General features: G+C 38.0%; 1 protein-coding gene across 3 annotated transcripts in view; it reads left to right on the top strand.

The window, feature by feature from the left end:
* The window catches only part of ELOVL6 (ELOVL fatty acid elongase 6), a 146822-nt gene that overhangs the window by 83601 nt on the left and 46820 nt on the right, over positions 1–16401 (top strand). For all 3 annotated transcript variants that reach the window (XM_036098042.2, XM_036098041.2, XM_078069075.1), the window contains one exon: positions 14471–14602. In XM_036098042.2, the coding sequence (XP_035953935.1) occupies positions 14471–14602 (132 nt within the window). The remainder of the gene's footprint in view (positions 1–14470; positions 14603–16401) is intronic.

Genomic DNA, 16401 nt, shown 5'->3' with positions numbered 1-16401 from the left:
GATTCTCTTGATGGCAGATGAGGGTAGAGTTATCAGGTGGAAAGTGGTGCTGTCACGGGGCCGGTCTCATTTCATACCTGCCTATTGTGTCTTTTGCTTACTTGATGCAAACAGTTACACTGAGAAAGTAATACATGGGTCTCTGGCCAGTGAGAACTAAAGAAATTGGATCGTGCTTTCCCAGCCTTCCTGAGCAGTATATGATACAGCACGCTACTCCAGGAGCAGCATGCCTCAGCAGAAACATAATCGTATTTCCAAAGAAAGGTGGTTTTTGTTTTTTGTTTTGAAACCAATGGTATTGAATTCAGATTAATTTGTAGGATTCCTTCCGCTTCCAAAGGGGGGGAGAAAAAGGTATAATAAAATATAATTTTGACTGTTTGGACTTAGAATCAAGTGGACTTGAAGCACCCATTCAAAGATGACTTGAGCATTGGTTATCCTATTTAGTCTCTCAGTTATAGATTTTTTTCTTTTCCCTTAAAGTATTTCCAAAATTTAATAATATCCACTATATCATTCATCCATTCGTATGTCAGGAGCCCACTTCAGGCCAACACTGTGGTATATAAGGCCTTGGGCATACAAAGTTGAGTAAGACACACTTCTTATATATACTTCAGGATTATAGACCTGTAAACTTACACTTAAGGATTATAGACCTGAAATATAAAGAGGTAAGGGCTGATATTAGGTACACAAAAAGGCATATAGAAAGCACAGCAGTGATGAAGTTTGGGTAATCAACTTGATTGATCTAGAGGCAGTCATGGCATATCTTCCCAGAAAATGATGAGGATAGGTGAGAAGAGCATTCAGTGTGGGGAGGATGGCATTGTGCAAACGCAAGGTGGGGCAAAGGTATGCCATCTTTTGAAAATCACAGTATGGCTATAACATAGGATGTTCCAGGGGAAGGTATACGACACGGTTCCAGAGTAGACAGGTAACACCATTTGAATCATGTGAAAGCATTTGGAGATAGGCTGAGAGACAAAATCAAATCTGTTACAATTCTTAGAGAATTTTATGACCGTATGAGATTAATGACATTTCTATTCAAATAGACAAGGTAGTTGGAAAATATAAAGTACTTGTCTTTGTACGATTTACTGTGTATATTTCTTTATAGTCTTGTACATGTGTTCTCAACAATTTGTCAATACTAGATTTTAGGATCTGAACGCACAGGAACATTGCATGTCCTTTTGGACGGCTAGAACTACAGCAAAGATCAGTCTAAGTGGAAAGACTCAAAGGCAGAAAATTGTGTGATATACCAAAGATCTTCCAGTGTGTCCAACCATTAAGTCATCAAGGGAAAGTGGCTGTCAGCATACAAAACAGTAGGCAAACATGCAGACTGGAGAAGGATTAGTCAGCTTCTAGGACGCGATGACTCTGGGGGAAGAATTTGCTCAAGACTTGGACCTGATAAGCAAGCGTACTGTTTCTAGGTTATCTTCCTCAAGCTCTGTCTCCCTATTAAAATCAATCACCTATGAATATGACTTTAAAAAAGGAATACTTTCTTGGAGAAAAAGTGGATTTCAAGTGTGAGTAATAATCTACATTTTTGAATGTAAGAAAGAGCAATGAGATGTGAATGGAAGCTGGAAAAGGTGGATAAACACCACTACTGTTGAAAGGACCAACTGAGAAGCAGCATACGTTCTAGAATGCCAATATAATGTAGTGGTTCAGTGCACAGGCTCTGACCCTTGGCTGCCTAGGTTTAAGTTCAGCACCTTCACTTAAAAGCTCTAGGTTCTTGTTCAAGTTATTTAACCTTGTTCCTTAGTTTTTCTTTGTCTACAAAAATGAGGATGGTGGTAGATTCTTTGAAATATAAATGAGACAATGTATATATAAAAAATGCTTGGAACACTAAGAACAGGGCCTGGGATATAGTAAGTGTTCCCTTTAAAAAGTTAATATTAGGGGCACCTGGGTGGCTCAGTTGGTTAAGCATCTGCCTTCGGCTCAGGTCATGATCCCAGGGTCCTGGGATCGAGCCCCGCATTGGGCTCCCTGCTCAGCGGAGAGTCTGCTTCTCCCTTTCTCTCTCCCCCTGCTTGCACACAAGCGCTTTCTCTCTCAAATAAACAAATAAAATCTTAAAAAAATAAAATAAAATAAAATAAAAAGTTAATATTACTTTGACTAAATTGAAACACATTCTATTTTACTGGTCTGGAGCAACACACAGGACTGCATTCCAAGCCGGCCTTCAACTTTGTGTCTATTATGGACCAGTAAGTTCCTGTAGCAGAGATTTGTGTAGATAGCTGCCACCTATGGATGTTCAATAAATACTTTTAAATGTTGTTGTAGCCCTTAGGCATGTAGTATTTCTCAAACTGGTTCAAAATGCTTGAGATCAAAGGACATATCTTGAATAAATACGTGTCAGTCCTTTTTCTTTTTTCAACTTCTTTTTTTTCTTTTGGTGGGAAACCTTTCTGGGTAAGCATAGCTAAGTAAAGACCATTCTTTCAATATTCTCAAATTTGTTGCCTAGAAAATCAGTCTTGACAAAAAAGAATAGTAGAAACTAGAATAGTAAAGCAAAGGCTCAGGTTTACTCTCTGGAGTGATTGCTCTCTCTTGATATAACACATGCGTGCCCACCACGCTCAATGTGAAGGACACATTCCCTTCTAATGCACACCCCAAAGGGAATGCTCTTGGAAGTCTGGGAAGACACATGAACTTTCTGGCTTTCAAAGAAACCATGAGTCAGAGACACTCTTCTCTCCCTAGGCATTTTCACCCTTTTGTGAAGAAAAGGCTGCTGTGCGCATTGTTATTTTGAGAATCTCTTTCGTCAGAACCCATGCTTGATAAATCCCAGCTGTACCTTAGTGGTGTCCCAAGACACATCTGACAAACGTGGAAAAAGGAAATTATTTTTGTCTCACAACCTAGTAGTCCAAAGAAACTTGTAAAAATAAAAGTAATTCCTCTTTCATCCTCTAAAGAAATGGAAGCTATGCTCTTAATGTTTGAGTTTTATAATAGATCTTGAGATTTTTACTATTATACATTTTTCCCTAAAAATCTTACCATTTTTTTCTAGCTTTGAACCTGTGAATGAAGGGGGGAAAAAAAGAAACAAACTGAAGGTCTTTGTGGGAAATGAAGTAAACAGAAAGCTAAAAGGCTCCTAAACCAGCTCTGGACACTATCTGGCAGATTTCACTCTGGTTCCCCCTCTAGAAACTGATTACGTGAACATTATAGAGAGCAGCTTCCTGCTCAGCTCATTCAGCTTTGTAGGCAATCATCAGGGGAGAATCAGTGTCTCTCAATGTGGAGAAAATGTTGGGGAGCAAAGGCCTGAGAGTAGCTAATAAAAATAACCAGTGATTTGTTCTAAGATTTAGAAAACCATGCGATTGATTTTGTTTATCATATTTGGCATATTTTATCATATGAGAGCACCCATTTTCCTTACATAATTCTGAGGCTTACAAAATAGAGCTTTTCCTACTCTAAATTTTAAAAAGTTTATGTCGTAGAAACCTTTATTGTTATCAACTTGTCATACTTCAATGATTTAGAAGAGAGTAAGAACTTATTTTTTTAATTTAATTTTATTTTATAATGTTAAGAGTAAGAACTTATAAGATCTACATAACAGTTGTAAATTCTGATAGTCTAATGTATTTTTATGGCATTGCCCCATCCAGAGCTAAGTTAGGATTGGCTATCATGGAATTATCTTATACTGTAGGATTGGTTAGTAAAGAGATGACTGGAAACAACTGGAATTCTACTTCAAGAAGAATCTGAACTCTGTCTGTGGGGTAGGGGGTTGTCTTGGCAACCTTTCTTGACTAACCTTCCTTTCAGATTATTCCTTTCTCTTGGAAAGATACTATAAAATCATTTCCCAATGACAAGGAAAGCATTGCAAGACGTAGAGTTTGTAAGAATTGATCATTCACATCGTCACCAGGCTTGTACCATTGTTTCCATTGTAGGCAAAAGTGAACCTAATTCTAGAATGGTGAAGGAAAAGTTGACCCAAATTTGTTGTTTTGTCTTGTCTTCAATTTTAACTTGAACTGCTGATTTGAAAAGAGGAGTTTAGTCTGTGCTTAAAATCAGTTTGAAGCGATTCAGCCCAAGTGTATCTGAAGCATAAGTGATATCATCCCAACTAGTAAATGCGTTTTTTGAAGCTATACCACATTTCAACATACATTCTCTTGAGTTCTCCGATTTCTCTTTTCTTTTTTTTTTAAAGATTTTATTTGAGAGAGAGAGAGAGCGTGCATGCGCGTGAATGGAGGGGGAGGAGCAGAGAAGAAGGAGCAGCAGACTCCCCACTGAGTAAGGAGCCCAACACGGGGCTCAGGGCTCTGATCCGTGGACCCTGAGATCATGACCTGAGCCGAAGGCAGATGCTTAACCAACTGATCCACCCAGGCGCCCCGCCCCCGCCCTGCTTTTAAAGATGATTTCTCTTAATCTTTCTTTATATTTATCTTATCCAAGTTTTCACAACCTGAGCACCACTGACATTTGCGGGTGGATAATCCTGCACAGCATCCAGGGCCTCCACAGACTAGAGGCTAGTAGCCAACCCCCATCCAGTTATGAGAACAAAAATGTCTCCACACATTGCCTAATGTCCTCTGCAGGGCAAAATCATCACCCCCATTGCAACACTGGTGTAGATTTTAAAAAAGAGGTCCATAGATTGAACCCTGGGAACCCTTCAAGGTTTGAAGATTGGGGAGATGAAGGGAGAACCAGCAAAGGAGAATGAAAAAAGGGTCGATAGTGAAATTGGGAAAGAAAGAAGGGAAAATAGCGTTCCAGAAACCAAGTGAAGAACGAGTTACAGAAAAGGAGTTACCATCTGTATCAAAGCTGCTGCTCATTAGCCACCTGATGATTCTTTATGGATTTAACCGTAAGAGTGATGAAGCATATGACAACGGGCTTGCTGCAGATAGGAAAATGTCCTGGATGTAGCCTGTAACGTATATTTTAAGATTTAAATGCAAGTGATAGTCACGAGCCAAACAGTCTTTGTTGTCACAAAGGAGAGTAAGAAGGCAATTTAGAACTTGCGACAGTGGGGATAAATTGAATGCGTATTAGTTATTTCTAATAAATTGTGTATGTTACCAGAAATTCCAAGCTTTGACACCTAGTCCATTGTAAGGTATATCATAAACCATATGTTACGACTAAGAGTTCAAGTACCGATTTGTAAGTTTATATGCATATGAGCGGCTTCGGGACAATCCGTGTAAGAGTGTGACTCTCAGCCCCTTGCATTCTAAAGTGCTTTCTTGACTTGGAGGGAAGAGGCTGGCTTTGGATCTAACAAACTAAGAATAGAGAAGAAAGTTTTGCCCTCTGCAGGGTTGTCCCCTATCAGCTGCAGCAGAAAAATGGCTTTAGACTTTATTATTATTTCAAGTTAATCCATGTGGCAAAATGAATCATAGTCCCCCAAAGACGTCCACGTTTTATTTGTGAATTTGTGAATGTGTTTCACGTCTAGAGCAAAAGAGACTCTGCAAATGTGGATTAGGTTAAGGACTTGGAGATGAGGAGATTGTTAGGGAATATCAGTGTGAGCCCAATCTAATCACATGAGTCCTTAAAATTGGAGAACCTTTCTTTCCAGGGTGTGGGCCTGGATTATCTCTTGGACCCAATGTAATCACAAAAGTCCTTAGGAGGGAGGTAAGATCAGAGTCAGAGGAGGTGATAGGATGACAAAAACAGAGCTAGAGAAGGCAATGTGACCCTGGAAACAGAGGTTGGAGCAATGCATTTTGAATGTGGAGAAAGCCAAGGACGGCAGGCAGTCTGGATGCTGAAAAAGGCAAGAAAAGAGATTGCCCCCTAGAACCTCCAGAAGGAACGCAACCTGCGTACACCTTGAGTTTAGCCCCGCAAGACTCATTTCAGACTTCTGACTCTGGAACAATACGATAATCCAATCATGTTGTTTGAAGCCATTACATTTGTGGGAATTTGTTACAGCAGCAATGAGAAAGCAACACAGTCCAATTGATAAGGCAGATTGTCCTCATTACCAGAGTTCTCAAAGCTAGTGTCTTCAGACCTTATCTTCTTCTGTCTCTGAATGAGCATTCAGATCTGGAAGGAGCAATGTGAACACCCTAATCAAAATTTGGCCGCATTATTATTTTCAAGAGCAAAAGAGAGTTCTTTCTTGGGTAACTGGTGATATCTCATGGGTGAAAAAAAAGTCTGTCATTTCCACTCCCTGGCTAATAATATATTTCTTCTTGTCGTTGCCAGTTTTTACTCAGGCTTCATTTCTTATGTAAATGTGATTTGGTGACAAAAAAGTATCCGTGAGCTATACTACGAAATTGTCTTTATCACTTCTGAGCTATTTTCTCCCTAATCCAGAAATAGCATTTGGGACATGTTTTCTCATTGCTTTTCCCACCCCTCTTTCAACATTTCTATCCAGGAGGAAAGTCAGTACAACAGTATATTTAATCACCCAGTGGTTACCATGAAAACATGTGGGTTGTTTTTTTTTTTTTCATGATAGTATTTTCTAGCTTCTCTACAGTTGGCTGAAGCAATGAGTATAAACTAAAATTCTATAAATATAAGGTGGTAGTGAGGCAGAAATGGATCATCTTTCAGTTCAAACGATTAGCCCTCGAGTATAAAGCACACATAAATTTGGATATGTTTATGCTTGGTATGATCTGGTCTCTGTGCAGCTGTTATTTTGATTTTAAGTCTGGGAAAATTGTGTCCGAATTGGACTTAATCTTATAAACCTGAAATCCAGTTTCCGTTCCATTGTGAATAATCATAAATGCTTTTTATAGTGTCTTTTCACTTCTGGTTTTAGTCTCCAACTCTCAGATAAATCTATTTTCTACAGAACATTTCAGGGCTTCTTTAGGATGAAGACAAGCAGGAAACAAATTTCTGTATTTGACTCTAGTTTTTATTTTTATATATTTTTAATATCTTATAAGATTTTTAATTTTCTATTTCTGTGGTGAACAGGCCAGTAGAATAGATAACCAGATTCAAAAACAAACAAACCAAACAAAAACTTGTGGCCTTGACACAAGCCCATAATTAATCATACTTTGTGTAACTTCTGGTCCAAGAAAACTTTATTTTCAGGAAAAAAAAATCCCTAATGTCTCATTTCTGCTTCGTAGTAGATCTTAAGACTGTAAAAGGTAAAATTTAATCTGGTAACAGGGAGTCACTTACTGCTCTTATTTCATAGGAGACGTTTCAGAATTTTAGTATGCTTTCTGTATTCATCATTATATTCATTTTATTCATTATCATGATCTTAATGGGTTAGCGTTTCTTCATTGGAAATTCAGATGAGAGCTTTCTTTTTCTTAGAACAAAGGGCGTTTCTTTAAGGGAATTAGCACAATGAAAGTGAAGTGCTGATGGAACCACTTTTTGAATTCTCTTTCTGCCTGCTGTCTCCTATTTAGAACTTACTGTTTTTTTACATGGCCTCTAGAATGTACTGTTTTGCCATGACCAGTATCAGTAGCTGATGTATTATACAGTATGGTTACTTGGTTACTTAGCAATTCTAACTCAAAGTGACAATCAGGACCAGGTAATCAAGTTGAGCCATGCTCTCAAACAAACCAGAAACTACAAATGAGTTTGTCCATGCACAGCTCGTTATTAGTTTGAAATGGGAGATTTGTCTACCAAGACCCCTGGCAAAATTTTTATTCACAGGTGGTTGCAAGCTTTACTCTTTCTAAGGAGATAAGAAACTCTAAACTTTGTCAAAGCAAGAAATTTAATTCTTTCTTTTGGTGGTCTCTAAAATCTTTAATTCTAACTTTGAACTTGAATCTCTCTGATCAGTTTTATGAAACCATGTCTTCTAAAACAAAGAGAAAATATTCTTGCATCTCTGTAAGATGCAGTATTTTAGGATTAAAAGTGACATTTGTTCTGGAGGACAGTTTAGGGACACTGAACCAAATATCAGCTTTCTTGAAACAATTGCCACGGTTGGCCCAGCAATTTGCTATTCTTTTCTCAGGACAGGAGAATAGTCATTCTTAAGTGAATAAAACTTCAAGGTGGTCCCATCTGATAATTCCTGGGAAGAGCAGCAGTTCATTAAAGAAGTTCCTTCCGTCCACACCGGAGCACTCAGGAACCCAAGCATCTATCGATGCTGGCAGTGTGGACTGTGGGGAACCTGTGTGTGTTGACTTAGAGATCCAGAGTCGAACTTCAGCCACATCTGCCCGCTAGAAGAGAAGTAATCAATGCCAAGTCTCCCCAAATCAATGCATCTCTTTTTATTCTGCCCCCCACCTCAGCTCAAAGACTTTGAGTGCTCTCCATGCCCTGAACCAGTGCGTCTCCATCTATCTTTCCAGGGGTCACGAGCAGTAACACTTCCCTCTTTCTTCTCTCCCCCCAGGCACATCATGGTATACACATGAGTGAAACTATTCTTATTTATTTAAAAAGAAGGAAAGAAAGGAAAATTAAGCCACAGATTCCAGTACTATACTTCAGCTATGAATACATAACCCATTACTGACCACACACCTCACACAACCTTGAGGAGAAGATGCAGTCGTTAACTCGGCCAGAACTTTAATCCACATTTCCAAACTGACTTTCTCCCATGTCTCCCCACCCATGAGGAAACATCAGGTCTGACACATGCCCAGCTTCACTCATGCCTAAGGTACTGCTTTCTTCCCACCTCAAATTCCCATTTATGGCTTTCCATCCATCCAAAGCCTTAAAGGGTCTGCCTCCAAGCCCACCCTCCACAGAGCATTTTCTCATCACAGCAATATCTCCTTCCTCAGAATTTTTATCAGACATTATTATCTATAACACACATTTTTCCTGTCTTTCTAATGAGACTGGCAGAAGCAGAATTTACTCTTACATAGGGATTGGTTCATTATTATTTTTTCATTCAAGGGCATACTAAAAACACTGAAAATGACAATGATAACGTTCATTTAAATTGTGAACGGATGGTTGGATGTCAGCATTTTTTATCAGCAACTGATAAAACAAAGGTAATTAATGGGTATCTTGCCAATTTAAGTTATTAGAGAGATGACAGTGTTTATGGGGCTGTGTGTGTATGTGATTTTAACATTTTGAAAGTAGAAAGATCCTATATCCCCTTGTAAAAAGAAAGCCAACAAGAAAATAGAATTCATCAAGATTTTTAAAAAGGTGACAAGGGGCAAAAATGGTATGTTACCATATAGGTACAAGCAACTTTCTGTAACACGTCTGTTTTAAGAGGAGTGTACTTTCCTAGAAAGAGATACGTAGCCAAGTCATTCAATCCATAGGACTAAATACAAGTCTACTCTGAGTGTGGCCTACTTTCAACAATAGAAAAACTGAATTACCAAAAAAAAATGGTTTTCTCGCCTTTTTTTTATCAAATAAATAAGGAGAACCTGTGATCTTTCAATTCACATCTGAGAGGAAAGCAAAATAAGAAAGAGGTATTTGCAACTCAAAGAAACTCAGAAACTGTTTGGTTTCCTGGGTCACACATAACTGGTTAGAATAACACCCTTTAGTCACTTTAGTCACAGCTTTGTCTTGCAATTTTAAAGTCACTATCCATTTGTATTTATTATGGTTCTATTTCCCTCTATTCTCCAAATCAGTCTTTGTCAGAATTTCTGGGCAGAGTTAATTTCCAGTTATAATTTACTTGTGAATAACAACTTCTGGAAAATTCCCATTGTTTGTAATGTAGAAAAATGCCTGTATGAAGTGTTGGGGGAATTCTCAAGAAAAGGACAGAATCCAGTCCCGAAGCACAACTTCAGGATCCCTCTCAAGAAAACCTTCCTTTATATTCTTACCAAATTATGACCACCATTGGCGACGGTCCACTGAATGTCTTGTTGGCAAAAAGCCAAGTGTTATTTCCTCCGTCTCTGGGTCTCTAATTTGTTTGTGGCCTTAAAATTACTTTCAGAACCTTGCATTGTTTCCTTATTTGAATAAGGAGCTGAACTAAAGGAGAAGTCGTAGAAGAGATGTGGCCTCACCAATTAGCATTTTTTCTCAGTTTCAGCCTATTTGACTAGAAAACTTTCTCAACTAGAAAACATTCTGTGCTTGGTAGCTATCAGCCAAAGCAGGTGAGGTGTTCAGGTGTCCTTTTCTTTTCTTCCTCAAAGCTTTGTTTGCATTTTCACAACTCCTTGTACCTTATACATGCATGGTAGCCACAAAAACAAGGTCACTGAGGCAAAAAGGAGTTCAGGCCATCTGCCCCAAAGTGTCCATTAGCTAATACCCTGTGTTGAAACGCCACCCACATGGAAGAAAAGTTCACCATTCTCAAATGAACTTGTTTTACTCTTTGGAAGAGCACAAATCAGCCAACAGAGATCATGAAGCGAGTGTTAAAGGGACTCAAGCTAGGTCCTGGTTTCAGTGGAAGCTCGGGGATTAGGGAAAAAAAAAAACAAAACGTTTGAATGTATACGCACTCTTTGACAAGTGTTATTGGGTAGAACAATAAGTACAAATCATTAGCAGCTACTCTGGTGAGAATAGGAAAAACACCTCCTAGGAATGTTTTGGACCAGGGTAGCATGATAGAGAAGTCCAGCTTTCTGAGGATAAATGATAAAGCCATTATCTGTTTTTACTAGTTATGGGCTAATGTCCATTCACATCAATGACAAAAATGGAAAGGGGGAAAAGAGTAAGTACAAGGACGACAAGCTCAAAGCACATCAGTATTTCGTTTGGGTGTTCTTTACTTGGTTGGTTACTCTAATTATAGCTACAGAAGCACCATCCTGAAAAGTATTAAGCACCTATAGTGAAGGGTTGGGCTATATGATACATGTTTAAGATTCTTTAACGGGAGGAGTCCCTATCCTCTGAAAATTGCTAGTTATCCAGTAACAAAACAATGTAGTGTTACCATTATACCCAGCTATGGAGGCCTGCCAGAATATGAAGTATTATTAGATTACCATGGAAGCGTTAGGGAAGTTATCTATCCCCATTAAATAGTAAGTGGGCTAGCAGGAAGTCATTATTCATCTTGACAATGATTGAACTTTACCAAAGAGATGGCAGAACTGAAAGGCAGCCTGAGTCCATTTAAATTGCCCAAATTGTTAAAGAAAATCTTACCTTATTTTAAGCTAAATGGAAAAAAATCATGATACATTCAACTATAAATGATACATTTCGATTTCTCAGTTGGAAGAGGTAAGAGTTAAGGCTTCCTTAGATGACTCCCTCTTACAGAAGAAGCTTAAGCTTAATTCTGAATTAACCTAAAGGATTACAGACTTGAATTTCACCACAGTAGACGATTTCTAAAGTATACAATAAGCAACTTATTTGTATTATAGCACATGACTCAGATATAGCCTAGACAATTAATTGATGTTTACCTACCTGCTTAAGCAAAATTTTGGTAGTTTTGGCCCATGTACAGTATGTAGCTATGTGACCATAAGAAACTAATGTCATCCAGCACCCCACCCCATCCCCCCTTCCCTCTTCTGTAGAATGAGAAAATTGGGCTCCATCTCTCTAAGGTCTCTTGCAATTCTCAGATTCTCTATGTCTATATTGATTGACTTGGTTGCCCTAGCTATGGAACTGAAGGTTGGTAAAGATAATCTTTAGAAAACACATGGAAAAGAGAAGGGTCTGTGCCAGGCACTTAGTAGTGCATTAGGACTAATTCTCATTCTGTAGCTGAAGAAATGTAGAGGAAAACATCCTGAGGGAAGATTTTTGTATTTTTTTGGTTCTTCAAGGCACATTATTTTTCCCGTAATGGCTAGAATGATAGGGTCGTATACAGACATCCATTTAATTTGGTGTGTAATTGCAAGTAATACAACTAATCTAACCGTAACCAAAATCCAAATTAGATTGAATGAGCAAGAGAGAGAATGATAGATAATTTAAGGAAAAGCTTAAGGGGGCATATATAGTTCATTTGTCCCAAAAATATGATAGTTGAAACATGAAGGCATGGAGATTCCTCTTGGTCCGGTCACAGTTCAACAACGTGCCACACAGTTACACAATGACCATGCAATTCAGTAGGAGGGCTTGTGGAATTCTTACATGCCTGTAAGATAACACATCGGGTACACCCTTTTTCCTCCTGAAAGTTTACCACAGGAGAACAGGGAGATCTGAGGCTTAACCTCTAAGCCTGTTTGCTTATCCGTAAAATGAAGATAATGCTCTACCTACATTAGGGGTGATTAGGAAGATCAAAGGAGAAAGCTCTTTAGCACTATGTGTGCCCGCCCACAGGACTCACTCCCTAAATCATACCATGAATATTGTCACTCATCGTTACCTTTATAATTTAGAAAAGAATAATAAAATTGTTTAAAAAATTTAGAAAAGAATATATGCTATTTCATATTACTATTGCTTTATCAACTGATAGAATTTGTTTTTTAGCGAGTCTTTGCTTAGATGCGTATAAATGCAGATGGTGATTAGGACTCAATTTAGTGATATACACTTGCTAAATTCATATATAACATATATATGAGTATACTTACATACGCTCATTCACATTCGTATTCATATTTATTATATACACATATTTACAGCCAAAAGTACTTTCTTCTTGAAATGTTTAATAAAGTTTCCATAAAATTGTCTCACGTTTCCACCTCTCTTTGAAGTATAGAAATTCCCTGTTTCTTTATGGAGGAAGAAAATGGATCATGTTTTTTCCAAATATTTCATTCTTTAGTAATTCATATGTTACTGGGAAAGTACAACTATTCATTCACTCAGTTAATGTTTGCTGAGCACCTAAGTATATAGGTGCATAATTATTTTTCCCTATCAGAAAATTTGATATGACAAGACCATGGTCATCCAACAAATATTTATCAAGTAGTGACTATGTGCCCAGGTCTTATGTTTCAAAAAGGATCTGCAAACCTCAGTTGGAAGTGGTTTATTCCATCTTTTTGGGTTGGTTTCTGGAATTACCACTTTATTGGGTGGTGTTCACCAAGTAGATCACATGCATTCACTGAAGTAGGTGTGTTGCTTGTGTAAATAATTAGATTCCTCCTTAGTCAGCAATACATACCAGTGGTATCAGTAATTAGGGAGAAAAACAGGAGGCATTTTGCAAAAAATGCTCATTAGGTTAATTCATTTTGCTTTTTGTATTATGCTTGTAACTTACTTTTCAACAATTTCCCTTTGAATCTCATTGAGTGGGGAATATCCATTTTAAGAGATACTGCTTTTTTAGGAAGTTCGTTCAGGTGCTTAGATTATTTACAAGGCCTCTGTTACTTTCTATGGAATCATAGTTCTATAGAATCTTGTGGGTTTTATTTTTGTTCTTACTGGCATTATCAATACCACTGTTTACTTCTTGGTACAGTAATAAACCAGCAGGACCTAGAGATTCTAATTCATATTGCTTGTACATTTCTGACTAAGAGTTCCACCTAAGCCTGATAAAAAGAGAGAATAATGAGCCCCTGTATTCCTTTGTCCTTTTGTTAATCCGGTTTCCTCTCTCTACCCTGAGTATTGTTTTGGTTTTGTTTGTTTCTTAGGATATTTTAAAGCAAATCCAAGACATGTAATTTCACCCATAAATATTAAGTACATACTTTTAAAATTATGACTAAAACTTTCTGATTTTATTAAAAACGTCTTTTCCCAATTGGTTTGCTCAAATAAAGACCCCCCTCCCCAAGTCTACCTATTACCTTTGATTGTAGTTTCTCAAGTCGCTTCTTAATCTAGAAGAGTCCCATATTTGGATTCCAACTCCTGACTTATTGAAGACATAAGTTCAGTTGTCCTACAGAAGGTCCCACAGTTTATATTTCCCAAGAATAGGTAGTAAAATCAGATTTTGATTAGGTTCAAGTTCAAGCTCTAAGGCAAGTATATTTTAGGTAGTTCTGTGTTCTTCCTATTGTATTGTATGATGTCTACCAGTTATCCCTATTATTAATGATAATACTGAAACTTAATATCTGCTCCTTTGGTGGAAAAGATTTCAGGAATCCATATTGGGGGTGCCCTAAGTCAAGTGCTCTAAGTAGCTTGGTTTTAGTGTTTTAATTCCCTGAGTGAAAATTTTTCTTTTTGTAACTTAATGTTATGTTGTCAAAATTTTTAAAGTCATGGAGCCCAAAAACAACATAGATCTATTCTGACATGTGTTGGTTAATCTAGAATGACCTAATTTGTCAAGGGAGGTTTCCATGGAATGCCATGTCACCAAAAAGACGTTTAAACATTCTCTCTTCAGTGAAGGGGCACATTCCCAAGAATATGCTTTCAGCACTACAAAGAGGGACTGGTATAAAAAATTACAAATAATTATTAAATATAAATTCCTGATGAATAGAAATAAATTGCTTAAAGATTTTTATTTCCTAAGATATTGGGTTTTTGTTTGTTGCAGGAAGAAATCTTTCCTGTTTTCTGCTCTGTATGCTGCCTTTATCTTTGGTGGTCGGCACCTGATGAACAAACGGGCAAAGTTTGAACTGAGAAAACCATTAGTGCTCTGGTCTCTGACCCTTGCAGTCTTCAGGTAGGTTTTTCTTCATTTTCCCAATGCAATCCATCCATTTCATCAGACTTGGCTGAAAGAAGCAATGCTTGAGCATTTTATAGCACGTATTTTGGATTGTTCAATACATTGAGGATAAAATAAAGCCATGTCCAGAGAGTAGGCCTTCATTGCAACCAACTTGCCATATTATACTCAGTCTCTTATTTTCAGGCTATCTCCTTTCTTGTCCAAACTGCTCATGCAGTGATCCAGTTTATCTCGTAGGCCTAGAAGCAATGTGTCAGTTCCATTACTGTTGTTGCTTAAATATAGCCGAAGGGCTAAATGCAAAGCCACACTGGTAAACTATTGATCAATGGCAGAGTAGGGTTTAAATGTGCTGGGTATGCTGTTACTGACTAATATGTAATCAAAAAATGGCACTCAGACACATGACTGGATACTGGACACCTATCTATGTCAGTATTACTAGACCAGAGAATGCTGTTAGCTCTGCATCCCCAAAGGCACCATTCACCCCCATTGCCTGGAGCTGACTTGCTGGCTTATGTTTATGCAACCAGTTCTTACTTTGTACTGGCTAGAACTCATCATAGAGGCTGTCAGGACCAGGCCCATCTCTCCAGAGGCACCTGGCAGCCAACATTCAGACACATTCCTGGAAGCTTGAAGGAGCTTTTCTAGCTTTGTAATATTTGATGATCTAGGCCATCACAAGATTAATTAGCACGCAGCCGGTATCCATACAAGTGCCAGAAAATACTTTCAGCACTAACAAAGGCACCTGCTCTATTTATGTTCTGCTGGTCAAAACCCACAAGTTTGTAACTAGGCTTGGGGTAAGGGGGAGTGGAGGAAGTAGATGTAGATAGCCTACAAATAAGTAACTATTTTAATATTTATGAATATTCATTTTTATTTTTTCATACTACATATTAACTGTTCCACTAGGCAGAAATAGAGGGTATCATTAAAACCCTCATTAGTTACTTAAGGCTTTTTAAAAAGAATCATGCAGGAAGAGAATGTTCATAAACTCTGACGATCTGCACATTTCCGTTATGTCAGATCCCTGCGTCCAAACACTCATTTGCGTGCTACCACCGGCTATCCTCTAATTCGGTGCATTTTGTAAGTTCGACATTTGAAGTACTCATGATTTGGACCTGTCACTAAAAAATTCTTCAATTTTAATCTGAATCAGGACATGATTCTCTATAATACAAACAAAATAGCATTTTCATTTTTGTTCACATCTAAGGTTCACAGAGCCTGCCTCTACTAAAGTATTTTGGTATTTGAGGAAAAAGTTATCTTTTTTTTTTTTTAAGATTTTATTTATTTAGTTTAGAGAGAGCGAGCATGAGCACAGGGCTGGGGGGAGGAGCAGAGGGAGAAGGACAAGCAGACACACCCCGCTGAGCGCAGTGTGTGACACGGGGCTCAATCGATTCCACAACCCTGAGATCGTGACCTGAGCCGAAATCGAGAGTCAGGAGCTAACCAACTGAGCCACCCAGGTGTCCCAAGGAAAAAGTTAATCTTTATCCTAATGATGCCTTTCAGCATTTTCAGAGTTTTCAACAAAAGCCTTTAGCTTTTGTTTTTTTTAAAACTTGAACACTTATGAGCAGAGAAGAGTACAAGGAGTGCCCCCGTGCACCAGTTACCCTGCTGAAAGAATTATTACCAAATGGGTTAATCTTCTTTCATCTACCAACTTTCCTCTTTCCCCCAAATTCTTTGGAAATAATACAAACTTAGCTATTTTTGAATGAAATGATACCACTTCTAAAAGTTAAGTACTCATTTTAAAC

Source organism: Halichoerus grypus, chromosome 3 (assembly GCF_964656455.1).
Source record: "Halichoerus grypus chromosome 3, mHalGry1.hap1.1, whole genome shotgun sequence".
Lineage (NCBI taxonomy): Eukaryota > Metazoa > Chordata > Mammalia > Carnivora > Phocidae > Halichoerus > Halichoerus grypus.
The sequence above is the reverse complement of the archived record's forward strand: the minus strand, read 5'-3'. Positions and strand labels throughout refer to the sequence as shown.